Source organism: Oryzias melastigma, linkage group LG10, assembly GCF_002922805.2.
Source record: "Oryzias melastigma strain HK-1 linkage group LG10, ASM292280v2, whole genome shotgun sequence".
In the NCBI taxonomy this organism is placed as follows: Eukaryota; Metazoa; Chordata; class Actinopteri; order Beloniformes; family Adrianichthyidae; genus Oryzias; species Oryzias melastigma.
This window is the reverse complement of record NC_050521.1, coordinates 16,500,787-16,527,758: the sequence shown is the minus strand read 5'-3', so window position 1 is coordinate 16,527,758 and position 26,972 is coordinate 16,500,787. Positions and strand designations below refer to the sequence as shown.

General features: G+C 41.8%; 5 protein-coding genes across 5 annotated transcripts; all 5 read left to right on the top strand.

Moving 5' to 3' along the window:
- The first annotated feature begins 395 nt into the window (after positions 1 to 395).
- On the top strand, positions 396 to 3,306 carry atp5po (ATP synthase peripheral stalk subunit OSCP). Its single transcript, XM_024283952.2, has 7 exons — positions 396 to 550; positions 839 to 889; positions 1,005 to 1,115; positions 1,347 to 1,476; positions 2,625 to 2,737; positions 2,819 to 2,905; positions 3,029 to 3,306. Exons 1-7 carry the CDS (start codon positions 524 to 526, stop codon positions 3,137 to 3,139), a joined length of 630 nt encoding a protein of 209 aa, XP_024139720.1. The 5' UTR covers positions 396 to 523; the 3' UTR covers positions 3,140 to 3,306.
- A 161-nt stretch (positions 3,307 to 3,467) lies between these two features.
- On the top strand, positions 3,468 to 5,126 carry LOC112153223 (UPF0461 protein C5orf24 homolog). The gene is made up of 2 exons (XM_024283250.2): positions 3,468 to 3,718; positions 3,937 to 5,126. The coding sequence occupies exon 2, from the start codon at positions 3,943 to 3,945 to the stop codon at positions 4,609 to 4,611; it is 669 nt and encodes a 222-aa protein (XP_024139018.1). The 5' UTR covers positions 3,468 to 3,718; positions 3,937 to 3,942; the 3' UTR covers positions 4,612 to 5,126.
- A 650-nt stretch (positions 5,127 to 5,776) lies between these two features.
- On the top strand, positions 5,777 to 18,644 carry nsd1a (nuclear receptor binding SET domain protein 1a). The gene is made up of 23 exons (XM_024283249.2): positions 5,777 to 6,412; positions 6,796 to 7,586; positions 7,775 to 7,916; positions 8,471 to 8,643; positions 8,718 to 10,458; positions 10,537 to 10,661; positions 11,562 to 11,775; positions 12,357 to 12,457; positions 12,551 to 12,610; positions 12,677 to 12,868; positions 12,959 to 13,045; positions 13,123 to 13,246; positions 14,070 to 14,267; positions 14,629 to 14,808; positions 15,349 to 15,505; positions 15,582 to 15,787; positions 15,864 to 15,976; positions 16,056 to 16,325; positions 16,396 to 16,512; positions 16,590 to 16,731; positions 16,812 to 16,918; positions 16,990 to 17,194; positions 17,453 to 18,644. Exons 2-23 carry the CDS (start codon positions 6,813 to 6,815, stop codon positions 18,172 to 18,174), a joined length of 6,150 nt encoding a protein of 2,049 aa, XP_024139017.1. The 5' UTR covers positions 5,777 to 6,412; positions 6,796 to 6,812; the 3' UTR covers positions 18,175 to 18,644.
- A 580-nt stretch (positions 18,645 to 19,224) lies between these two features.
- Positions 19,225 to 23,466, top strand: slu7 (SLU7 homolog, splicing factor). Its single transcript, XM_024284076.2, has 15 exons — positions 19,225 to 19,408; positions 19,600 to 19,768; positions 19,857 to 20,010; positions 20,091 to 20,171; positions 20,290 to 20,454; positions 20,581 to 20,646; positions 20,744 to 20,875; positions 21,163 to 21,260; positions 21,336 to 21,403; positions 21,893 to 22,032; positions 22,277 to 22,438; positions 22,517 to 22,618; positions 22,688 to 22,765; positions 22,844 to 22,963; positions 23,035 to 23,466. Exons 2-15 carry the CDS (start codon positions 19,608 to 19,610, stop codon positions 23,212 to 23,214), a joined length of 1,707 nt encoding a protein of 568 aa, XP_024139844.1. The 5' UTR covers positions 19,225 to 19,408; positions 19,600 to 19,607; the 3' UTR covers positions 23,215 to 23,466.
- A 928-nt stretch (positions 23,467 to 24,394) lies between these two features.
- Positions 24,395 to 26,851, top strand: c1qtnf2 (C1q and TNF related 2). Its single transcript, XM_024284077.2, has 3 exons — positions 24,395 to 24,544; positions 24,829 to 25,086; positions 25,537 to 26,851. Exons 1-3 carry the CDS (start codon positions 24,517 to 24,519, stop codon positions 26,175 to 26,177), a joined length of 927 nt encoding a protein of 308 aa, XP_024139845.1. The 5' UTR covers positions 24,395 to 24,516; the 3' UTR covers positions 26,178 to 26,851.
- Positions 26,852 to 26,972: the final 121 nt, after the last annotated feature.

The window sequence follows — 26,972 nt, the reverse complement described above, 5'->3', positions numbered from 1 at the left end:
GAAAAAGAAAACACAAGTTAAATGCATATTATTTCAAATAAAGTTAGTGCTCAGAGATCTAATTTATTGGCCTTTATTGAAAAAAAAAACTTTTAAATGTTTCTAAATCAACAGACTCAACTCTTGTGTATTCCTATCAGTATAGTATCATTAAAGTCGTATAATAATTTTTGGCTATTAAAAATATATATGTTGTTCTTCTCTTTAGTAATAATAACTTTTAAAAAATAGGCCTATAAATGCATGGCTTGTTAATTAAAACAAGGAAAGAGGGTTTTGGTTTATTTATTTTACAAAAATGTTTTGCTCAATGAAATGTTTCCTTAAAATTGACAGTTAAATAAGTTTGAGTCCAAACATTTCTGAAATATAAATGTTTTAAAATATTTAAATACATGGTGGTACTGCTGTGCTTTGACTGTCTTTTAACTCCCTGCCACAGAAACTACAATACCCATGCAACGATCATTTTCTGGTGCACATGCGCAGTTCGCTGCTCTACCTTGGACAGCTGTAGGAGAAAATGGCAGCGTTCATGCTAGGACAGCAGGTACGACATTCGAAACAAAACGTATATTTTTATGCTTTCTGCTGGCTGAAGTCAATTCCTTATTAGATATTCACCTTTTAGTAACTTTTATGTTAGTTCAGTTGACTAAAACATATCGCTAAACGTTGAACAAGAGAGAAGACGATGCGTTGCTCTTGAATGACTGCTAACCTGTTAGCCTATGAGCTAGCTTCGTTAATCGTGCTACCAACACGGCTATCCTGCATCAATTCTTTACTTTCTTGTGTACATGAATGCATTTGTTAATTAAACTACGTTTGTTTGTAGGCTCGCCAGCTCAGTACGTCTGTGATCAGACCCGCTGCAAAGCTGGTTAAGGTAACTACCATTACACTGATTGTTGCTTTACCAACCATCAACACTTTTACGTTTATTAGAAGGGCTAGGGTTATTCGTTTAATTACTTGATTAATTTTGTTGTTTACTTTTTCAGCCACCCATCCAGGTGTATGGAGTGGAGGGCCGCTATGCCACCGCGTTGTTCTCTGCCGCCAGCAAGCAGAACAAACTGGACCAAGTTGAACAAGAATTGGGCAAAGTGTCTGTGAGTTAACACCAACACTTGTAATGACAATGTTTGGATTTTTTTTAATTTTTATTTATTTTATTATTTTTAGACTGCATTACTTTTGAATTGGCGTTCTACTAAATTACCTGATTTAGTTTAAAATACATGTTAAGGTTAAATAATATCAATGTGATTCATTCTAACTCAATTTGAAGATATCCAATATGCAGAAACATCAACATTTGGTGTGTAATATTGTTTTTTCAGGCCCTTATCAAGGACCCCAAGCTGTCTGGTGTTGTAATGAACCCCCATGTCAAGCGCAGCATCAAACTGAAGACCTTCGGTGATGTACTTGCAAAAGCTAAGCTCTCACCTTTAACTATCAATCTCATCAGTAAGTATTCATTGAGAATATTTTTTTTTTTTTTTCATTATTTCAATAGCATAAATAAAAACATATAATACAGATGCACTCACTATAGTGGATACAAGTAATACATATATATATATATATGTGCCCAGTTCTTGGAAACATTTCCTTTCACTAAATATATTTTGATTTAATGTAAGTTTTTACTGTTGTGAAGTCTGGAAAAAATATTTAAGAAAGCCATCGTATATGTTTTTGTTTAGACACTTATTCTGACTTTATTATGCGCTACATCTTTTCTTTTTTTTTTTTTTAATATCCTTTTTATGTTTTCATGCTTTTGATGTGGTGCCCAATTGCAATCCTCAAGGGACAGTTCTAGGCTTTTGTTTTTCTCCCAAACTATCTACTCTCTCCTGCTTGGTATTAGCTAAACATTTTGAATCCAGACCGTTTACTCCAGGTAAAGCTATAAAAACAACAACAAAACACGTAGGAAGGAAGGTGGGCCTTAAAGACTAGAGCTTGGTACTCTATTTTTAATTGCATTGCAAAACAATAAATAGGCAAAAACTTGTGGTCAACGTAGAGACAAATTTTCCAAAGTGTCAAATGGCTACAAAATGGTTGTTTACAACTACAAGCTGAAATGTTTCAATTTCAATCAAAACTTCTGGTGTTTAGAATCATTAATTTAAAAAAGAAAATTTTAATTCACTTGGGTTTAATTGTTATTGTTTTTTTTAACTATAGCTTCATCTACACAGTTTTAAAAGCTTCAAAGCTTTTAAAGCTTTAAAAATGTGCCTGATTAGGAATTAAGACCCACAATGAAGCCGTATGGTTAATAAGACTGAGATGAACAAATATTAACATCTCTTAGTACCTCTAGTAAAACATTTTTGTTGCTATTTTAATTTTTGCAGTGAAACAAGAAAGGTATAAGTGATTGTTGGTCACTTTAAAGAAGCAATTGCATTTTTAAGGCACAGTATTTTAAAACATGTGGGGTTTTTTAAGGTTTTTTATTGGCAGGCAAAAAAAATAAATAAGAGAAGAGGCAAGGGAAAAAATACTTTTTTATGTCTTTCAACTTTGATGCAGTTTCAACTCGTTTTCATTTTGGACTTCTGTTTTTTTCCCAGACTAATGAGATTTCTTTTTTTGTCCAGATGTTTTGGCAGATAATGGTCGTCTTACTCTAACTGGTGATGTTATTGGTGCATTTGGCAAGATGATGAGTGCTCACCGTGGAGAGGTCCTCTGTTCAGTCACTACTGCTCAGGTATGAAATGTTGAAGTTCTTAGTAAGACTTTGTTTTGTTACATAAACTTTTCATACTTATATACTGTTTACTTCTTTCAGCCTCTCGATGCTGCTAATCTGGCTGACCTGCAAGTGGCCCTAAAAGGTTTTCTACAGAAGGGTGAGACTATCAAGCTGGAAACAAAGGTACAGCAATCTTATGATTAAAACCATTTAGGAGTAACATTTTGCCAAGGTGGTTAAATTTAACTTTACAAATGTGAAAAGAAACGGCTCATCTAATGATTTTATTAACCCCCCTCCTTACAGACGGACTCTGCAATTCTGGGTGGCATGATCATCAGTATTGGAGACAAGTATGTGGACATGTCCACCAAGACGAAGGTCCAGAAGTTGACTCGGCTCATCAGGGAGACTTAAGTCCTGTGGACTCCACTTTGCAATGAAGGCCATTGGGGGAAAACGCTGAGAAACAAATATTGCTACTTGTCCTAGCACTGCGATTGCTCCATCAATACAATGTTTGTTCCTAAATTGATATACATGTTAATAAAAACTACAAAAAATAAAGTTTTGTTTCAAACCAGTGATTTTATTATTTTTATTTTAATTATTTAAAAAGTTCAGGAAAGTATGAATGTTCTGAGGGCTTGAGTGCTTCAAAATATAGTTAAATTGAGAAAATATTTGTTTGAAATGTGACCACGAGGGCCTTTTCCTGGAAGAGCTCTTGCGCATGCGTCGTTGGTTCACATCGTTTCATTAGATTTTTTTTCTTCCTCTGAGCAAATATGGCTGCCTCTCATCGCATCTTCCTCGTAAAGAACTAAATTGACGTGACATTAAGGCCAAAATTATTGTGCTGATGACAAACAACATTACCAAACGCCAAAACGCACTTTAAACGACGGCCTTACAGAAATGTTTCGGCTGATAAAGAGGGGAGTGCACGCGAGTATAAATTAACCCTTTCCAGTGTAGCATCCAGCAGCTTCTGAGGTAAGAATCGATCGTTTTACGTCTTTAAACACTTTCAGCGTTAGCTATGTCTCGTTAAACGCGTCCTAGTATCGCAAACCGATATATTTTATTTGTCAATGTTTGTTTTGTAGTAAAAAATGTTTGCTAGCTCCCCTAGTTCGCTACTATTAACGTGCTTATTGTGTGCGCGTGACCCTTTTTTAAGCTAACATCTGTGTTTCTTCTCATTGGGACAGAAAACGATGCATCAGGTGAGCAGCAGCAGTGACCTCTGCATGAGTGTGGCTAGCCTGGCGGAGGACTGTCACACAGCCAGCCCCTTTGATTTATGTAGCACACCACCCAGCAAGTTCTTCGCCTCTCCTGCAAACCCAGGTCTGCAGCTGTCCCTTGCCAGCCTTGCCCCTCTGCCTCATGGGATGCACAAAGCCATGGCTTGTCATTTGCAAGACTCCCAGACAGACTTCCAGGCACAGGCAATGAGAATCAGATCCGGTGAGGGTTCAGTCCCTGAGGGATCTAGGAAAAAGGAGGGAATAGTCAAGTCGGGAAGGAGGGGGAGACCATCAGGAACCACAAAGCTGGCAGGGTATCGCACAAGCACGGGACGCCCAATTGGGACGACACGAGCGGCTGGATTCAAAACCAGCCCAGGGAGACCCCTCGGGACCACCAAAGCCGCAGGGTACAAAGTCAGCCCCGGCAGGCCTCCTGGTAGCATCAAGAGTCTAGCCCGCCTGAGGAAGTTAGAGTTTGGCTGTGACAGCGCCAAAACACTTGACTTAAACAACTGCAGCGTTCCAAAGGAACTGGACTTGACGAGCTGTGACCTCCCTCCTTTTTCATACACCATGCTGGAGAAGAGGGTTCTCTGTGAGCCGAGTAGCAAAGCGGACAAACCCAGTGAATAGGTGGTTTCATGTGCATGATAATGCACCTGAAAGCTGTATGACCTGTTTTCCTTTAGATCATCTTATCTTACATTCTCTGTATCATTTTTGCCATTCCTATGAGTTATAACCAATCTATAAACAATCATACACATCACTTATTGAAATCAACTTTTCTATAAGCAAAAATGTGTTTATTAAGTAGTGGATATGTTTTGTTTCTATCATATTTCTTCAAAAATAGAAACTTGTCAAATATTTTTTCTCGACTTTTATAAGTTTTTCTGACCAGTGTCCTGAACGTAAATATGTTACTGTACCTGTCTAAGTGTTTTTTTCTTTATTGCTTTACATGCACCTTACCTTGTGATATATTTGAGCATCATGCCTGTCACATGTTAACCTGTATAGTTTGTAGCACCACATATTTTCTGCACTTTGTACATGTTTCATGAAAAGCCTTGTTTTCTCTTGATTTACCAGTTAAAATATGTGCTCATTAAATAGGGAATAAAAAAATGTGTAACACGTGGTAATTTGGTGTTTATAAAACCTTAACAAAAGAAATGCTTTTCTATTACTTGTCAGGTCACGTATGTTCCACATGTGGACACCAGGGGGCGCATATCTCCAAACAATAGATTTGTAAAAACACCGGATTTATCAATAAAAATCGCATTTCAGCATTTATTGTGCCTCTATTTTAGCGTTAAAAACAAGACATGTGGAGAAAACAGTCTTTCACAGTTATATATGTGCCTCTAATTTAAAAAAAATAGAAACTTTTTATAATTTAAATCTCCCTAAATAATCATCATTCGTGCATATTTAGAACACGTACATCTATTAGTAAATTAATTATTTAACGCTTAATAGGGAAACACTGAGATGAGAGTCTCCACCGTCGGATCGAGGCGTTTAATTGTCTTTGTCTTGTCCTTCAGGACTGTCCCACCTCGGTTCATGTGTGATTCGCGTTAGAGGACAAGGCGCGCGTGCCTCTCGCTCGTGCCCACTCGCACGAGCGTGTGTTTTTAGAACTGCGTCGATTAAAAAAACAAAAACAAATGAAAAATACACACAAGCTGGGTTTCCGCGCGTATTTCTCGCCTCTCTCGAATTTCATTCGTGCCGAGGCGCTCAGCGGCCTGTTTCCTCAAAGGCAACATGGCGCGGGGGAGTGAACCGGAGAGGCCGTTTTTGTTCAAGACACGGCTCCTTCATTCAGCCGCCGCTCGTTAGTCACTGAACTCCAATATTCAATCGTTCAGCCTCGCTGTTGTTATCCGCTTATAACCGCTTTAAACAACTTCACCTGGAAGCTCGCGCGCGCGCACGCGAAGGCTTGTCTGCGAGCGTGCCCGCCAGTGTGCGTGCGTGTGAGCAGGGCGAGTGTCACGGCCCTCTGCAGACTGGGGGGTTGGGTAGCAGCGCGGATTGGTCGCTGCTCACCAACACCGTCGGTCTGGGCTTGTTTAACATAACCGGGGGCACTTCGGCAGCAGCCACACTGAAACCATGTAGTAAATAAGCCGCCGTGGCTGTTGGGGGGACCGGCGGGGCCACTGGTTGCAGAGTAATGGAGATTGCCGTCTTCTTCGGTGTGTGAGGTGACAGTTTTGTTTTGGTTTTTTGATGGAAAGAGGGCCGCCGCTGAAGAGGCGACGAGGTGCCGAGAATGAGAGCGGTGCCTTGGCCTACTTCTAGTGCCGCCGCAGCTGGGATTGTGCAGATCTGCGTCCACACATCGAGACAAAACAGCCGCTTTGTGTCACATTCTCAAAGGCCCGCTGTTGGGTGGACGGTGACCGACTTTCAAATGGTGAGTTTTATTTGGGTTTTTTTCTCCACGTGTTGACAGTGTGCTGAACTTAGAGGGGTTTTTGTGTGAGTGTGTGCGTCAGTGATAGCTTCCTCTGTCGGCAGTAGCTTGTTTGTGTGGCTGTGTGATGGTTCAGTGTCACTCCTCTACTATAGCCTGAGCGATCGCCATGACCCACAATCAGCAGACTATTTTCTAAAAATGCAGTTTGTCAGTAGAGTGTCTTGCTGACCTTTTGAATGGAAGCCATAATATGTTTTAATAACTTTATTTGACACTTTGTTGTTGTAGAGTTTTTTGCTCTATCCGGGCTGGGGACTTGCATAGGGACAAGGCACTGGATTGATCTCACTGCCTGAATTCTTACCTTTTTTATTTTGCAGGAGACAAGGATAACAGCATGAATCAGTCCTACAGAGCGGGTCTGAGGGTAGGCTCAGTGTTTGGCTCGACCCAGCCTGAGCTGAGGCCCCACAACGGCTCCACCTCTTATGGAAACCACTGCGGTGTCGTGAAGCGAGGATCTGCCCAGCCGTCGCCTGTACAGCTGCCCAAGCAGCCCGCTTACCTGGGCTACGGCCAGCCGCAGAGGAGACCCCATCATCCCGTCACTGACATCCATCCTCGCCACAACGTTCACTGCGCGAGCCCGATCGACGAGGATGGAGAGTTTGAGGCGCCGCTGGTCCAGCTTCCTCCCTCTCCAGGCGACGACGACCTGGAAGCGTTCGAGACGCTGCAGGACGGGAGCAGGAACGGCTTCTCCCCTCGCAGCCCCGACAGCTTTGACCGCTGCTCCCCGATCCCGAACGGGTGCCTGCATTTCGAGTCTACGCTGTTTGACAGCAGCGACGTTAAGGAGGAAGACGAAGGTCACTATGGGGGCGAGGACCTCACGCCTTTCCACCACCCCTCAAACTCCAACCAGGACAGAACTGCCACTAAGTGTAAAACCACATGGAACTCAGGGGTGGAGAGAATACCATACAAACCCACAGTTTTTAATCTAATGTCCAAAACTATTTCTGAACTGAACCCCACACTCAGCCCTAGTGCTCTGCCAGAAATCACACTGAAGGATGGTTGGAACTTGGACGAGGAGTTAGACAGCGATGTTGAACTCTCCTCTTCTTTTGACGCTGGACTTATCTCACCAGCTGGCACCAATTCTAACGTGAGTCTGAACCGCCTGGGATGCTTCTATTACCACTTGTGAAACTCTGACCAAACTACAACCCATTTAAAATGCACCTTAATCATACTCCTACTGTTGTATCTGTGATATAACTCAGTTGTTGAGATTGAAATGTTGACATTAACTGTGTTACAAACTGATGTTAATCAGCTTTTTTTCTCAATCAGTCCAACAGCCCAAAGAAAAAGCTTCTCCCTGCTGTGAAATACTCGGAGGGTGACTTGGTGTGGGCGAAATTCAACAGGCGGCCCTGGTGGCCTTGCCGGGTCGTCTATGACCCCGATCAGGGCTTTCACACTAAGATGAAAGGTGAGCAGTGATTGTACAGTTTTCATCAATCATGTTGTGTGTTTTCTGACGGTAGATAGTTGGTTTGGAAGTTTGGTAGTGACTTATGAGTACGCATTTTCTCAAAGATTAAAGACCCACATGTTTTACATGTTTTTGAGGCATTTTTGTATATAAAGAAACTTAAGATTAAAATGGCGATTTAGGAGCAAACGAAAAAACGGCATTGAAAAATGCTTGTAGTTGTAACGTCAAGGCACAAGCTCACTGCATCTGGTTCAAAGCTGTTTGACTAGATAGCTCCAATATCCAATAAAATGTTGTTGCACCCGCAGTGTTAGGTCAGGGATGTGAGGGGCCGTAAGCTAGCAGGAGAGCTTGTAAACAGATGGATGATGGGAAGTAGGGGCAGGCTTACTCCGAACCAAACACAACATAATTCCTTATAAATGTTCGACAGAAACAGAAAGTTTTTTGATTTTGGCTAAAACCAACTGCATAAATTCTGAGCCTTAAAAAGCTCAAAAGATGATTGGAGCTGGACTTTAGTGATATATTCCTCATGCTATCTTTAGTTCCAAGCCCCCGTCCATGTCGGATGTATTTCCTGGAGACTGTTGGGGAGGTTGCTGAACGGGCCTGGGTCCCAAACAGCGTCATTCTTCCCTTTGAAGGAGGCCATCAGTTTGAAGACCTCCCTGTGCTCAGGAGAAGAGGGAAGCAGAAGGAGAAGGACTACAAGTACACGGTATGAGTAGGAGTTTGATTTTTCATTTCTTCTGCTTAGCACGGTTTTAGACAGATGTTTTTTTTTAATGTCAGATTCCCAAAAGCCTGCTGACTGCGTGGAAAGTGAGCGTGGCAGAGGCTGAGTTCCTGCTCCCAGGTCGACAAAGTAATTCTGCACTTTCGGGATCTGCGGGTGAAGGAGAACGAATACCAAGCCCCGTTTCTAAGGAAAAAGAAGCCGATGACCTCTCTGCCTCTCTTGACCTCATTCAGACCGCTTTGCCCAGTGAGGCTCCTAATGGCAATGAGCACCAACCCTTAAAAAACTCGTCAGCTCAGGCCAAAAAGAGCAAAACGTTCAAGAGGAAAAAGAAATGTTTGTCCGACATATTTGGCCATATAGTTGGTGGATCAAAGGAGTCCGGGACAAGCGTCGGTGGCCATCTTAATTCTTCAAGTCATGTCCTGAAAGAGGAGCCCAAGGATTCGCCCTACGCTGATCTGGATTCAGTTCCGATGCTGCACCGTCCGAAACGCACCCCAGTTTCTCCAGAGCAGGACACATTTAGGTGGAAGGAGTGCAGTCCAGCTGAAGTGAAACACTCTAGAGAAAAGGTGAAGCAGGTTTTAGATTTGTCCGATTCCCCCGACAGCCTTAGACCATTTCCTAAAGAGGGAAAATCTGACGCTGAAGTGTTGTTCAGGTCGGGTGAAAAAGACGCCGCTCCTCTTCCTGCCACCAACCGTCTGATGACAAAAGCTCTGAAAGCAAAGGAGGAGACTGATCAGAAAGACTCAGTAGCACTAAATCATATTCAAACTCCTCATCGTTCAGATGTTACCTGGACTAATGCTCCTATTAAAACAGAAACGTCTGAAAACTGGGATTCCCCCAGTAATGCCTTTTTTCCTATAAACCACAGCTCCCCGAAACAGCGCACCAGAAAGCTCGATAAGAAACTAATTCGTAACGGATCCCTAACTAAATCCAAACGCAAGGACTTCAGTGAGGAGCACTTCCAATCGGTCAAAATCAAATCGGAAAATTCTCAATCTGAGCCGTCATCTGCTTCCACATCCCTGTCCCTATCTCCAGAGGAGACTTTTCTTGAAGGCAAGGAACTGCGGTTTCAATCCCTCGCCGCGGGCGACAGTGAGGCGGATCCTTCTGTATTTCGTCCGAATTCCAGCTACAAGTTCAGCACCTTCCTCATGCTCTTGAAAGATATCCACGATACTCGAGAAAAAGAAGGCAATCCTTTAAAAGTCCCTCCACCCCCCGCTCTCATCAAGGAGGAGCCCCTGGTGATTCCCACTTCAGCCGATCACGACCCACTAACAGGTTCGGGTGATGCTTCTACTCTCAGGATCATGTCGGAAAACGGGCAGTCAGGGAAATCCTCGGAGCTCCAAAGCCCGCAGAGGAAAGCCAAGGCCAGGACTGTTCCAGCAGCTAACGCCTACCAATGTGAAGATGTTCCTCTTTGCACTCAGAGTTCAGACAAGCAGCGCAGGAAGCAAAGACTCCCTTCTAAACTTAAGGTTAGGAAGCCATGCTTGACTTCGGACCTGGCCAACATGGAGTTTGTCAGTGACCCGGCTGACCCGGGAGCTGACCCCCTCACTGCTGCTGCTAACTCCTCTGCCAGCTACCTCGATGGAAACTCCGAAATCTCAGCGGCTCCAAAGAAGCGCTGGCAGCTGGTGGAAGATGCTGATGAGAGAAAGGCGGGCGGTGCGAGCGATCTACGCGCATCTCAATGTACCAGAGCATCGCCGGAGGTTGTTCTCGAAACAGAGAAGCAGGCAGACAGCGACTCGCTTTCGTCTGCAGGTAAGACTGATTTGGCCTGTTTGCGAACACTGAAAAGCAAAATATCAACTAACATTTGTGTGTTTTGTGTTCACGCAGGACAGTCAGAGAACAAACGGCTTCGGAAACCAACAAAGAGACTGCTGGAGTCGACTGAGGAGTACGAGCAAATGTTCTCCTCCAAAAAAAAGCTGAAGAAACACGGCACAGATTCTACTACGATGGTGAGATTTGATTTCTGCCCAGCTTTCATTGATTAAAGAACATCTGAGCTTAACGTGCGTCGCTAATTTTAATTCCACATTTAATCCCTTTTTGAATGGAAAAAAACAAGAATTTACTTCTTCTATATTCTGTTTTTTTAAAATAAAAGTTGCTGCAGAGTGAAAGTCACAAATGCAAAAAAAAAAGCATAATAAAAAGGAAAAACTCTTATATATGTCGCACTTTTGAGAGAAATTTAGTCCCCCGGCCAAACTATTCAAAAAAATGTTGAGTTAATTAAAAAATGTCAGAAAAGTCTTGACATATTTTTAGGTAAAAAAGAAAACAAAAAAAAATGATTAAAAAATGTATGAACATGGATTTTAATCAATAGACTCTCATTTGCTTCCAGAATAGTCAGATTTACTGATTCGATTTGATTCAGCACATTCAACCCCAATTATCATTCTTCTACCACCGTGCTTGACAATAGAAATGAATCCTTTCTAAGTAGTTCATTTGGGTTAAGCCAAATGAATCAGGTTCACTGCTGCATCACTGCCCACTTGTTTGTTGTTGTTCATGCAGACTCTAGACATTCCTTTAAGACTCACAGACAGAACAGGCTTTCTTCTGCAGCTTCTCCAACTTTTCCTTACCTTTTCTTGCTGTATTTATTGGACTTCAATACTTTTATATGCGCAGAGAACCCCGGATGTGAGATGGAGCTTCTCTTACTTTATGTTGTCTTTGAACAAATGGTTTGTAAATAGTGCTGCAGACCTCTTAAGGAAATGTTTTAACAGCATCTGCAGATATTACTTGCAACATTGAGACCCAAGTCTTTTGTAAACAGTTTAAGGACATTTTGTTGTCACATTTCCCCAAATTCCACGGTGCCCTTATTACTGTCTCTACAGGAGACTTTAGGGGTATCGGCTCTCCTTGACTTCAGCGCAGCGGAAGGGTTTGATAACTCGTCCTCAGTAGACCCAGCCGAGTCTCAGGTGGAGATGGAGCCGAGTTCGTCTCAGGATGGACTGTCTCCCGTAGCACCATCAGCATCTCCTGTCTCACCCCAGCCATCCTTTGACTCAGAGGCAGCAGAGAAGACGGATCTACCTCTCGAATCCGGTGAGTCCACGTGCGTCTTTGCACTCACAGATCACAGACGTGTGACTCATTTCATGACGCATTCATCAGAACCTGTGGTGACATCGGTGTACGGACATACCGGGCATGTGACACGTTCAAGAACGTGCGAAATGTGCATTTTCTTCTGTGATGTCATATCATTTCTTCCAGGCACAAACCGCAATTATTAATTTCTCCTCCATGACCAATTATCAAACGGTTGGAACTTCCGTGAATTAAAAAAGACGCCATCCATTCATCACTACTTCATCCAAGTCCCCGATTGGTCAAAGTTTGAGCTGGTTTAACTTACACCACATATTCATTGTTCATATCTTTTATGCATAGAGCCTAAAAGTGGTGCTAAAAATCTGCGCAGCCTGAAACGCACATTTACACTCGTTGACTTGAACTTTTCATTGGAAGTGACCACATGATGTGAACATAACTTAAAAGAAATAAACATCAGAAATGTGTTCTCTGGTCCACTTACTCTGTTGACATCCCACATAATTTTGTTTTAAGTACAAATGCCTTCTAGGTTTTCATGAGTTAAAGCTCTTCTTTTATTTTTGTTTCAGATACGGCACATATTCAAGACAGAAAGAGGCCGAGAAAGATTTTACATAAGGTTCTGGAATGTATGATAGAAGAAGTGTCTGCTGCTCCTGCGAGGAGGAGGGTATGTCGAGGAGAGCTGCAGGAGAATAATTCAGATTCACGTCAACTTACTGTTCCGTCATTAAATACGAATATTTTCCTTTTTTCCCGCTAGGAGCAAAAGCGTCTTGCCGGCATTACTTCAGACGTGAAAGTGTTGGTTAAGAAAACTCAGGTACGTCAGGATTAAACATTCAAATGTTTGTTTGTTGGGAAGACTCCTAAACTCAATCTTTTGCAGTTATCTGCTGCTGCAAAGAAGGACCCTGTACCCAGCACTTCCTCAGACCCAGCTGTTGCCCCCAAGCTTCCTCCTAGCAGGTCTCCAACCCCCCAACCATGCAAGACTCCCAAGCAAGAGGAGGAGATGGAGCCCTGCAGCGCTGAAGAGAAGCAAACTACACACACTGGAACACTAACTCCTAAACCTGAGGTCTGAATGTTTTTTATTTTTTTGCTTTAGGCAATACAAAAAGATGTATTCATGCATGTCTCAATAACCCTGGATAACATTCACTTCTAGGTGCTGCCAATCGGTTTGAATGACAGTTTCTCTTCCCAAGTGGATGGAAAGGGGAAAACGTCCTCTTTGAAGGAGAACGTCTGTCAGGTGACGACTGTGTTTTCCCTCTTTAAGCTGTGTCCTCTTGTCGTTCAGGTGTACTGACGGTGTGTATGTTTGTGCAGGTGTGCGAGAAGAGTGGCGACCTGCTGGTGTGTGAAGGCCACTGTTACGGATCCTTCCACCTGCAGTGCATCGGCCTGTCAGCCGCTCCCAAAGGAAAGTTCTTCTGTCGGGAATGCAACACCGGTGGGTTCAACCCCTCAAAAAAATTAGTTTAATTGCGTATTCACATTTTTTTAGAGCAAAGACGAGTTTTTTTCCTTTAAACAAATTTCTAAAAATTACTTCTAATGTTAGTAAAAGTTGTTGTAAATTTTTTAAAAGTCCGAGAATGCTTTTTGGGGATGTTAGATGGTATCTCTGAGCATAATCAGTAGTAGTAGTGATGCTCTAAGAGAAAAGCTCTCTTGCAAACGGATGACGGATATTATCTAAAGCAAATAATTAACACCTAATTTAAAAATTTTCAGCACAACACAGGTAATAATAGATTTTCTGGGGGTCAAAATATCAAATTTCAATCAAAATTTGTTTGGTTGTGAAGAATGTTTGCAGAACCAGTAAATAAAATCAATAAAAGTAGACATTTTTTTGAAACATTTATTAATTCTTACTTAATAAAATTTTACAAAAAAACTATTTTTTATCCGAAAAGATATGTTGATATTGGGTTTTCTTGGTTTAAATAAATGTATTTAGTGTTTGAAACCCATCATTGGCTTTTGCATTTTTCGATTTTAGATGAAGTAGAGAAGATGTCAGATTTATTTCCATTTTTTTAGCTCAGTGCTTTGTATTCAACTTTTTAATCTACATATTTCCTCATAGTCAACAAAAATGAGTGTTTTGTTGCCAGATTTGATTGGGTTGTCGCAGCCTTTGCTCTAACCTGTGAGTGTTGCTTTTGCATGCAAATTAGTTCTGGGTTTAGCACCAGAACTCAAACTGGATCTGCTGAGTGATTATTATTATTGCAAACTTTTCCTGACTTAAATTCCATCTGTTTCAGGTGATCACATGTGCTTTGTGTGCAAAAAGTCTGGTGACGTGAAACGCTGCATTATCCCGCTCTGTGGCAAGTTCTACCACATGGACTGCATTTTGGCGTTTTCAGCCACCCAGCCGCATAACAAGGGCTTCCGCTGCGCCCTGCACGTCTGCCTGTCCTGCCACATCACCAACCCCGTCAACGTCTTCAGCTCTAAAGGTAAATTTAAGCAGGACTTCAAAAAATGGCTGGTGTTTAATTCCTGATGTCGACATGTCATTCTCCATATCATGAAAAAATGGTGACAGAATTGACTTCATTTGGTTGGAACCAAAGAGTGTGTGATGTCACACTTACTCTATCCTGTTCTCTTATACAGTTTTCTTTAGAATTCAACTTTTGTTATTTAAACCTCCCCTGGTCATCCCGGTTATACCTGTTTCTGCACAGTCACATGTGATTATAATTAACAGTTTAATCCTGGTTGTTGCATTAACACAAACTGTGCAGAAATCGGAAGAATTTATTGAAGGTGACCAATCGAGTTTGAGGGATTGCAAACAACTTGTGGTTGTTTCAGGTCGACTGGCCCGGTGTGTGCGATGCCCCGTGGCCTATCACGCCAATGACAACTGCATGGCGGCGGGCAGCGTGATGCTGGCCAACAACACCTTCCTCTGTCCAAACCACTTCACTCCCCGAAAAGGCTGCAAGAATCACGAACACATAAACGTGAGCTGGTGCTTCGTCTGCTCCGAAGGTGAGCCTTACATGGAACTGGCGGTTTTAGGTCAGCCACACGTGACCTTTCTCGAGAAAACAGAGGGATGGATAGAGAGAACGGAATCGTCACTCCACCTTTAATGATCTTTGTGAACGCTGCAAATGCTCTTTTAGAACTAAAACTTGAATGTTTAGGAATAAAGTTTTGCATTTTTACTTTTAATTCATCAAGTTTTGTTTCTCCAGATTTTAATGAAGCCTCGATGAAAATGAACATGTCAAAACATAAATATTTAAAAGGTATCTTATATATACCCAATGTTTTCTAGCCTCTTGCAGCAGATACAAATAATCAACCAATATTTTTTAAAATACTTAAGAAAAAATATTTGCAAGAATCATTTTTTTTTAACACAATGTGATAGAATTTTGTTTTCCACCAGGATTTTTCCATTTTGTAATCTCCTGATTTCAGAGACATTGTCTTAATCCTTGTCCAGGATGACGGGGAGCTCCTCAAACACACATGTTGGAGCCTTGAGGTTTAGTTGCTCATGTGTGTGCTGTGGCTCCACAGGGGGCAGCCTGCTGTGCTGTGAAGCCTGTCCTGCTGCTTTCCACCGAGAATGCTTGAACATTGAGATGCCTCAAGGGAGCTGGTTCTGCAACGACTGCAAGGCGGGAAAGAAGCCACGCATTAAGGACATACTTTGGGTCAAATGGGGCCGTTACAGGTGAGTTCCCTCGCCCTCTTATGCACACAGCCTCTGTGTGGAGCAGCTGACGAACCTGGGTTTGTGCCTACTCGAGGTGGTGGCCCGCCGAGGTGTGTCTAGCCAGAGACATCCCGAACAACATCTTGAGGATGAAGCACGAGGTGGGGGAGTTCCCGGTTCAGTTCTTTGGTTCTAAAGATTTCGTGTGGACGTACCAGGCCAGAGTGTTCCCCTACATGGAGGGGGACACTCACAACATTGAGAAAATGGGCAAAGGCACAGACACCGTCTACAAAAAAGGTATGTTTCTGTATGTTTTGCTCTCCCTTCTGTGTAAATCGGGTTCAAATTTGAATGCCCACATTTGTCTCTGTAGCTCTAACCGAGGCAGCAGAACGCTTCAAAGAGCTGCAGGCAGAACGAGAAATGAAGCAGCTCCAGGAGGACAGGAAGAACGACAAAAAACCGCCTCCATATCGACACATAAAGGTATGGTGGGCCGCCTCTCAGGACCGCGTTTGTCGTTTTACCGTCTGACTGAAATTGGACGAATCCATTGTTGTTTTAGGTGAACAGGCCCATTGGGAAGGTGCAGATTATCACAGCGGACTTGTCAGAGATCCCTCGCTGCAACTGCAAAGCCTCCGACGAAAACCCGTGCGGCGCGGACTCCGAGTGCATCAACCGCATGCTGATGTACGAGTGCCATCCTCAGGTGTGCGCGGCAGGGGAGCGGTGCCAGAACCAGGCTTTCACGAAGCGCCAGTACACCACTGTAGAGATCCATAGGACGCTGTCCTGTGGGTGGGGTTTGCGGGCCGTGTCCGACATAAAAAAGGTAAAAAAAAGAAGATTTTTATGATTATTTTGTTTTTTAAATGTGTAAGCATTCTCTGTTTCTATCACAGGGAGCATTTGTGAGTGAATATGTGGGGGAGGTTATAGACGAGGAAGAGTGTCGAGCCAGGATCAGGCACGCTCAGGAACATGACATCTGTAACTTCTACATGCTCACACTGGACAAGGTGAGTGTGAGCCACGCCCCCCCCCACTGACAGGCCTCTTTTAGCAGACATCATGACTTGTGGGTTGTTCCTTTCAGGACCGGGTCATAGATGCTGGGCCCAAAGGGAACCAGGCCCGCTTCATGAACCACAGCTGCCAGCCCAACTGCGAAACGCAGAAGTGGACTGTGAACGGAGACACGCGAGTGGGGCTGTTTGCTCTGCAGGACATCGCCAAAGGTTTGATGCTTTCCCAGTTTTTTTTCTCCATTTCAATCAATTTTTATTTTTACACTTGGGTTAAATCTAATGTTCTTCAGGAGGGGAGCTGACTTTCAATTACAACCTGGAGTGTCGGGGCAACGGCAAGACGGTCTGCAAGTGCGGGGCGCCCAATTGTAGCGGCTTCCTGGGCGTTCGACCAAAAGTACGAGTCTACACTGACACTTCTGAGCTCACATTCTTCAATCATAACTGATCACTTCATCCCTCGTTCAGAACCAGCCTCCAGCGGAAAAGGTCAAACTAAAAGAAGGGAAGAGGAGAGTGGGCATGAAGAAGAAGACCAAGCAACAAGTGATGAAGGAGCGTGAGGACGAGTGCTTCAGCTGCGGCGACGGGGGTCAGATAGTGTCCTGCAAGAAGCCGGGCTGTCCAAAGGTCTATCATGCCGACTGCCTCAACCTCGCCAAGAGGCCCGCAGGTCAGAACTTCCTTTGACCATCTGCAGCGAGGCTGATGGTCACTCCGCCTCTGCTGCATTTTATTAAAAAATAAACTTACTTTTGAATCACAACAAACAATATTAACTTGTCCCTCACTTTTATTTACTATTTTGGGTGAATTCTCATGGAGGATTGAATGTTTAGACATTTATTTTGTTCTGTTTAAACAGCAAACTAGAAAGAAAGCTTAATTTTCTGAATGATTCCTCTGATTTTGACATAAATCTCATCTCCAGGGCGATGGGAGTGTCCCTGGCACCAGTGTGACATTTGTGGTAAAGAGGCTGCTTCGTTCTGTGAGATGTGCCCCAGCTCCTACTGCAAGGAGCACCGAGAGGGAATGCTCTTCATCTCCAAGCTGGATGGAAAGCTGTCTTGCAGCGAACACGACCCGTGTGGACCCGACCCACTGGAGCCGGGAGAGATACGGGAATACGTGCCCAGCATGGCCTCTGTGAGGCCTGGCGCCGTGGACACACCGGCCACACCGGCTCTAGACGCTAGAAGAGCATCTTCCTCTTCTTCCTCCTCCTCCTCTTCCACCTTTGTTCCTATCTCTTACGCTGCTAACCAAGCGGCGGTATCCAAGCCAGAGCCTCCTCCTCGTCTCTACATCAACACCAAGACAGCTACCTCCAGCTTCACGCCCTCCAGGAGCTCCTACCTCGCCGACACAACTGAAGAGACAGCCTCCTCTTCAGCCTCCTCCAGGGACGAGAGGGAGGATGGGGAGGTGGACGGGGAGGTTTGTGCGTTGGACATGCAAGAAGTAGAGGAAGAGGACGAGGACAACGCCACGGAGATGGTGGAAGATGAAGAGGAGGAACCCATTTACGGAGGGGATTTGATGGAAGATGAGGAGGAAGAGGATGAGTATGACCCCTGGGGTAGCTGTTTCGATGATGATGGAGAGGTGGAAGGAGAGGACTTTGAATCTTGGGGAAAATTTGAAGATTAAAAGTAACTCATTCTTTAGAAATCACTTTTAGTAGACCTTGGCAGAAGAGATATTTTGGTACCTCCATGAAAGCTACACTGCCTTCACTTTGGTACAACTTTGCCTTCTCATCTCCACACTGCTGGACTGACAGCGGAGATGTGTGCCGGTGCTTATCTCACTTAATCTTTTTTATATTTCTGCCAATATGTTTATTTGTGTCTGGTGCTGTTTTGTTCTGTTGTTTCACTTTTCACTGTTTACATTTCCTGCCTTTAATTTTTATATATATATATGTTTGGAATATAAATAAGAAGTGGGAAGTTTTCACTCGACCAAACTGTCATCAAAAGGGCATCTTATAATGTCGTTTTTGTCTTAATGTCGTCTTTTCTTTATAGGAGTCATGGAAATGGCTCTCCCACTGGTCCATGTTACAATTCGGGCCCGCGCCTGTGAGAAGTGCAAAAATAAACCCACTGGAATTATCATGGGGCTCTGAATGCTTCTTCTACAACAGAAAACATTTGTTATTAAACTGACAGATTTTTTTTCTTGTGAATTTTGTTCAGTATAGTTTTTTTTTATTCTTTTATAACCTTTAAATCTACTTTTCCTGAATTTAATCAATACTTTTTAGGAAATAATTATGTTCTGAAGGTTGAAAAATCTTGCATCTTTAAAAAGGACAAAGGAGATTCAAGCCATACAGAAAATAAAGCGTCAGACACAGATTGATTACGAATTTTTTTCTCTTTATGAATAAATTATTATTGTTAAGTCCAATACTTATTTGCAAGTGAAACATGTTTACAGTGTTGTAACATAAGAAATAAAAACACATTTAGGAAGCAGAGATAAGGAATCAGTGGGGTTAATGTTTGTTATTTCTGTTGTATTATTATTATTGATAAAAATAATAATCATTATTATTATATAAATACAAATGGTTTGTGATCAAATAAAATATATATTTTAACCTTTAACTTATAGAATACTAGTGCTGAACACGGTTAAAAAAAATGCATTAGAATCCACCCGGAAGTGAATAAGGCATCTTATTCCCACGTGATTTTGCTGTCTTCCGGAGTGTCGAATAAAGCGGATGTGACGTCAGGAAGCTTGCTGGAGTAACATGGCGGTGTTTGCGTTTTAACGAAAACACAACGAATAAGCATTCGAAGGCCAAACCTTTAAAAGCATATCATTTTAGGGGGATCAACAACATTTTTACTTTTTCTTTTATTATAATAAGGTAAGGTTAACTTATAAATTATTTTCACGATCAACTTAGTGTCTTACTCCGTTCAAATGTCTTAACAGCTGAGCTTAGCAAAAACAAACAAAAAAAAAACAAAACGCTATGCTAGCTCCTATATTTAACCTGATAAAACAACGCCAAATTGATGAAATATACACACCCATATATATACATATATATTCCAGATTCAGCCATGACGGAGCAGGTGACGGAGCAGGCGAGTGCCAGTACAGAGGGCATCGTGAACATGGATGAGCCCAAGAAGATGACCAGGGAGGACTGGAGGAAGAAGAAGGAGCTGGAGGAGCAGAGGAAGCTGGGAAATGCTCCAGCTGAGGTGGACGAGGAGGGAAAGTATGTAAACTTCGAAACGAAAGACAATGAAATAGATCAAGTAGTTGTTGACCCAAAGACTAATTCCAGTTATTATTATTTTTTCTAGGGACATTAACCCCCACATTCCACAATACATTTCATCAGTCCCATGGTACATCGACCCATCGAAAAGACCAACACTAAAACATCAGAGGCCACAGGATGAAAACCAGCAACAGTTCTCGGCCATTGGCGAATGGTACAAGAGAGGAGTCCAGGAGGTAAGGATAAGCAGAATTAAGACTTTAATGTGGTGTTAAAATAAACGTTAAATTTGTGTTTCATTTGTGTTTCCATGCAGAACACAGTCGTCACCAAATTCCGAAAAGGTGCTTGTGAAAACTGCGGTGCCATGACACACAAGAAGAAAGACTGTTTGGAGGTAAAACATTTGTGGAAATGAAAAGAACAAAATATATGTTTGCTCTTTCCCTATTTTATCTCTAAATATTCTGTTTAAAGAAGTCAATAAGTCCTAACTTTTATTTGTATTCCATCAGCGACCCAGGAAAGTTGGTGCAAAGTTCACAGGAACAGACATTGCTCCAGATGAACACAGTCAGGTTCAGCTGATGTTGGATTATGATGGAAAGCGTGATCGCTGGAATGGATATGACCCTGAGGAGCATCAGCGCATAGTTGAAGAGTACGCTAAAGTCGATTTGGTAAGCGCATATGCACATTTAACCAGGTTCAACTCACTGTTGACTTTATATGATCATGTGTAGCATGTATCCGAAACAGATGATTTTCTACTTTTCATCTGAAATCCTAATTATTTTATTTCTCAGGCTAAAAGGACTCTGAAGGCACATAAACTTCAGGATGAGTTGGCATCAGGCAAATTGGACCAAAATGTAAGTGTTCTGTTCCCCAAAAGAATTTAATTTGATTGTTACATTCAGAAGTAACATTCCCAATGAGTATTTGATTTGCTCCTTCTTCTGTGTGCAGGAGTATGAACACGACAGCGAGGACGAGGATGAAGACAAGTATGCAGATGACATCGACATGCCCGGTCAGAACTTTGACTCCAAGAGACGAATCACCGTCAGGAATCTGCGTATCAGAGAAGACACAGCTAAAGTAAGAAACAGATGAACAGATTACATATTTTTACATGAACTTGGTGGTTCATTTTAAAAAAATAATTTAACATTTTTAGGTATCTATAAATTAAAAAATATTTTTTTTGAGAGAAAAATTATGACATTTTCACATTTTCCTATTTCAAGTAAAACTTCTAACCAAATTAAACTAGTAAAAATATTAATTGTGTGTAATTTCCTGTAAATTGCTTTATTTAATCTCTACTCCCGAGGAATAGAGTTAGACACCGCTAGAATGTAATCTTTGCATCTTTTCCTCTACAGTACCTAAGAAATTTGGATCCAAATTCAGCGTACTACGATCCAAAAACCCGAGCCATGCGAGAGAACCCCTACTCCAACACTGGCATGAACCCTGATGAGTAAGCTACTATTATTTCTCGAAAGATGTTTTCTTCTGGAATTCTCTGTAATGACTGAACCTCTTTGTGTTGCAGAGTTGGATATGCTGGAGACAACTTTGCTCGCTACTCTGGGGACACAATCGGCATGGCTCAAACACAGCGTGAGTCAAACCATGTTTTCTGGTCTCTTCAGAGAATCAAAATCTTCTTCTGGTTTTATGCCCAACAGAAATCAAAAGTGTGTAAATGATTTTCATTTGTACTGTTGTTTTAAAGTCCCACTCCTTTTTTGATCTTTTTTAATAGCCTTCCCAGTGGTCTTTTAATTATGATTGTCTTTTTTTTAGACAAAATCAAAAATGTGTTTTATTCCACATAGCTTCTGCAGAGCAGCATGAGTTCAGCACAAATTCACCTCTGAGTTGATTTTAAAATATTAAAGTTTATATTTAACAATCTAAGAATTATTTTATTCTTAATTTTTTAATTAAAAAAATAAACTTTAATGTCCATAGTTGTGCTGGTCACATGGAAGCTGAGAGGCTCTTGTGGACATATTTTATTGTTTTGTATCAGAGGGAATGTGAGGTTCTAGGTGGGAGTGTGTCTGTGTGTGACTTTGTGTTTTGATTGTGGTTTTCCTGTCACAGTGTTTGCCTGGGAGGCTTATGAGAGAGGTTCTGAGGTCCACCTTCAGGCGGACCCCACAAAGCTGGAGCTGCTTCACCGCTCCTTTAAAGTGAAGAAGGAAGACTTCAAAGAGGAGCAGAGGGAGACCATCCTGGAGAAGGTTCCCAATACACCACACCATGACAATCTTTAGCCCCACTAAAATCTGAGGTGTAAAAATTTGGCCCTGATACATTTTTCATTGGCTGGATTTGCAGGTCCTGCTGTGCAATTCGTGATAGCATTAGACTTTTAAAATAGGGGATTTTTTGTTCTTACCTGGGACACCCTCAGTCTGTAACTAAAAATGATCCTATTTATTATTTATTTTGTGACTTTGTTCTTCTTCATGTGTGGTTCTTCAGTATGGAGGACAAGAGCACTTGGACGCGCCCCCACGGGAACTGCTGTTAGCCCAAACTGAGGACTACGTGGAATATTCTCGTCACGGCGCCGTTTTGAAAGGTCTTGAAAAGGCAGTCGCCCGCTCCAAGTACGAGGAGGACGTCCTCATCAACAACCACACAGTAAGGGTCGCAGGACGATGGCTTCTGTGGAGAATGTTTTATTGTGTTCACATTTATGCTCCTTTTTCTCCTGTGTAGTGTATTTGGGGGTCGTACTGGAAAGATGGCTTCTGGGGATACAAATGTTGCCACTCAATGATTAAACAGAGCTACTGCACTGGAGACACTGGGATTAAAACAGTAAGTGGACGTCAGTCCTCAGGCTTGACCCTCTTTAGTTTGATACTCAAACGTTTGGTTGTTTTGCAGAACATTTCCGACTGTGTTCCGTTTGAAGACGGGCTGATCGAAGAGCAAGAGGAGGAAATTCCCAAGACTCTCCTGGAAGTAAGTGACCATGTGGATGTGAAGACGCGACTACTTTGAAAACACAAAGAAATGTAAATGTTTGTCTTTTTTCTGAAGATGCATCAAGATAAAATGAAAGAGAAGAAGAAGAAAAAGAAGAATAAGAAGAACAAGAAGCGTGCCTCAGACAGCAGTGACTCCGAGGATGAAGAAAAGAAGAAGGAGAAGTTGAAGAAGGTATAATTACAGATTATTTTTGCAATTTGTAGTGGTAGTTTTTGGGTGACTGAGCTTCCACTTTCATCCAGGCTCTGGACGCAGAGGACAAGCGGGTGAAGCAGGTGGATGCAGTCATGCAGCTGGATGAGAGGAAGAGGCCCTACAACAGCCTGTATGAAATCAAGGCGCCCACCGAGGAAGAGATGGAAGCCTTCCGCATGAAGCGCAGACGACCAGACGATCCCATGGCATCCTTCCTGGATCAGTGATCCAACACCACCTGACACAGACAGACTCGCAACCAACAAGTCAAATTGAAACAGATACAATCCTGCGGTGGAAAGGCTTAAAGAATGCATATTATTGTCATTTGAAATGGATTTTCAAACATTTGCTGATTGTTTAGCCTTAAGGCAAAACATGTTTTTTTTTTGTTCCATACTTGTATGATGGAGATGTGCAGAACATGAGTCACTTTCAAAGAGAGCTCTGCATTTTACATTAAACGAATTCTGACTTCATTGTGTAAAAACTTTTTTTTTTTGCTTTGATTTTTTTTATAAATTTTACATGATAAAAATACATCTCTGACAAGACAGCAGGCCAGTCAACAAATCAAAAAGTAGGTACAAAAGATGAAACTAATGTTTATTTATTTGGCTATTTTTATATTTTTGTTTTTTAAAAAGTTATCATTCTCTCCTTTTATTAAAACATTGACAATGTAAAGGGTTGCAGGGTTTTTTTTGTACAACTCAAAAAAAAAAGTATTGAATTTAAACTTTTTTTTTTTTTTAAAGTGCATCCAAAATAAAACAATGACCGTTCAATTTTTACACAAAATATTTACAGCAAGGGACATGTAAATAGGAAATTACAAGTTAAATGGTAAATGGAGAATAATTAGAAAAAATAACAAGAAAAAAAATACTTAACAAGCAAGGAAGTACAAAGTGTCACTATTTGGTACACTTTGGGAATGTGAATATTTTATAAAATTTAGTAATAAATGCAAAAAAGAAATCTTTCTTATTCTGCACATACAGTATGCATATAAAATCTGATTTGAAATCTAATGAAGAAACACTAAACTGAATGAAAAAGTGTGTCTAAATCTTTGTTAGTGTAAACATTAACACGTTTTTTTTATATTTCCTGTATCATAAAGACAGTGGTATGCATTAACAGAATATAACATGTTTACCAGGTGAGGGGAACCTTTTGAGCAACAACACTCTCCGTACTGAGTGAGAACGCTCGCAGTTTTGAATGACTTAATCATTATAATTAGAATTTTTTTTAAATGCATTTTGCAGACTGATCCAGTCCAGATCCATTTCTGTTACAGCTTCTCGTGTTCACTGCAGTACAGTTGGGCTGACTAAGATTAAATGACATCATAGTGAAAGTATTTTTTGGCCCATCTCTTCCATACACTGGGCGGATGTTTTGCAGCATTGAGCGTTCCTCCCCAGATTTGAAAAAACAATGCTGGCTAAGCTGCTGGATATTCATGCAGAGACGCTTGTGAGCTTTCGTGAAGATACAGGTCGTGGAAATAGCTGAAGGAAATGCCCAGAGGCTTTGATTTCCCAACTGGTGAGTTGTGTTTTTGTCTTTGTAGAGCTGCAGATTGATTCCATTAGTAACATACGCAGCTGAGAACTGCCTTTCTTAAAAAAAAATATTTACTTTTCTTTCAAAACGTCATTTGGAATATAAAAAGTGGCACTTAGGTCATGCAAAGATTAGAAGATCTTTATCCATCTGTTGATGCATTTTGTCAAAAGTCTAGACAAAACACTGTTCTTCAAAAGCTTTATTCACTGTGGAGCTACACTCACCACCTTTTTTGCTCCATTCTCCTGTTTGTGTCTTTCCAGCACCCAGCATGCTCCACTTTTGTGTCATGGTGAGTTTCCTGTCAATCGTCGATGGCCAGTCGACAAATCTTTCATCCAAGAGAGAACGTCCCCTCACTATCCATCCGTCCCAGCTGGTCTGCAGTCTGCCAGGTCCTCCCGGGCCTGCAGGAAATCCAGGAGCCCCCGGACAACCAGGGTCTGTGGGGCTGATGGGACCACCGGGGCAGGATGGGCCGGACGGAAGTGATGGAGAGAAAGGAGAAAAAGGGGCCAGAGGTGCGTACAGCAACCATAACCCTTGTAGCTCAGTGCAATTTAGTTTAATTGAATGTTTTCAAAAATATTTAGCTATTTTAAATGAATTGAACTGAAAGTGGAGAATTGCTCACATTGGTGTAAAAAACTATGAATATTGATTAAAAATACAGGATTATTATGTTAGATCACATTACAGCAACACCAAAACTTTGATTTGCTGTAGCCAAAAAATAATCTATGTCTTGACTTCCTCTGTTTGTCCTCATTGGATTTTTTTGGAGATGTTGAGTTTAGCCCACTGGCTGTTCTTTGAGGTCTTTTCACAGCTTTAACTTTAGAGAATAATGGGTTTGGCACATTTGATTTACAGGAAACCAGTTCTCCATTTCTAGATCAATACTATTTAAGCTGGTTACAGGGTGTTCATGCAGTGCAATTTGGATTCAGTGTTGTGTTTTTCTTCATCAGGAGATCCGGGGAGATCTGGCAATCCTGGAAAGCCAGGAGTGAAAGGTCGTGATGGAGTTATTGGCAAAGCAGGACCTCGAGGACTCAAGGGGTTCCGTGGATCACCAGGTGTGTCTGGAAAAGCAGGACAGAAAGGGGAGCTGGGTGACACAGGCCAACCAGGAGCTCCAGGTGGCTGTAGCTGTGGCCGCAAAGCCCGATCAGCCTTCTCTGTCGCAGTGACAAAGAGTTATCCCAAAGAGCGCATGCCAATTCGATTTAGCCGCATCCTGCTGAATGAGGGGAATCACTACAATGCCAGCAGTGGGAAGTTTGTCTGCATGATCCCTGGAGTCTACTTCTTCAGCTATGACATCACACTGGCTAACAAACACCTGGCCATCGGGCTGGTTCACAACGGGCAGTACAAGATCAAGACGTTTGATGCCAACACCGGAAACCATGATGTGGCCTCTGGTTCCACCGTTCTTCAGCTGAAGCTTTCAGACGAGGTTTGGCTGCAGATCTTCTACTCTGAGCAGAACGGACTCTTCTTTGACCCTTTCTGGACTGACAGCACCTTTACTGGTTTTCTTATTAGCCCTGAAAATGAGTTTCTCAGTGAGGCAGATGACAAATCACATGTGGAACCAGACAGTTGATAATGCAATGCTAATTTATTTTTCATTAGTTGAATTCTAAGTGTTAAAGGAAACTCCAAAATACTGTTCTCACCTTCTGACACCAGGGGGCGCAGGAGAGAAAAGTATTGAAAAATGACTTTCTTGAGATTGCTGTCACATTTAAAACTTTCAAAGTAAAACAATTGCATTAATTACATTTGAAAAAATATTTAATTGACTATCATTTGTCATACTTTTAAATGTTGATTTTACAGTATTTGTGTGTGTATTTTTTGTGAAGTTATCACTAAGAGAGACCACACATTGTACCTAGCCAGGGAATCTAACAAAACCCACAGCATGTAGGGGCAGGTTTATTCAGGAGTTTTCCTTTAAATCTGAACTGATGTCAGCACACTCTTTCTGTGTAGCACAAATTCCCAAACATTGTACTGAAGGAAAAGGTCAAAAGTATTGTGAGATAACTGTGAATACAAGTGTGTAAAATTATATTACTGCTCAAGTTTTTGTTTCAATGTATGTGAAACAAAGATGTTTACTTGAAGCAGATAATGTATAAAATAGCAGATGTAAAAATGTTGTACTGATAAACACAAACACACTAGGGAAGAAAAAGTTTCAACTTTGTATTTTCTTTACATCTGATATACCATTAATAGGATTCATCTTGTGCATTTCCTGGTCAAAAATGATTAAAAACATTAATTGAAAAAAGCTAGTTTTAATGAAAAACATCAATAGCGAGATACAGTGGTGACAAATATGCAGTATATATCGTAGTAAAAACTAGAACACTTGGTGTTTATTTCATTT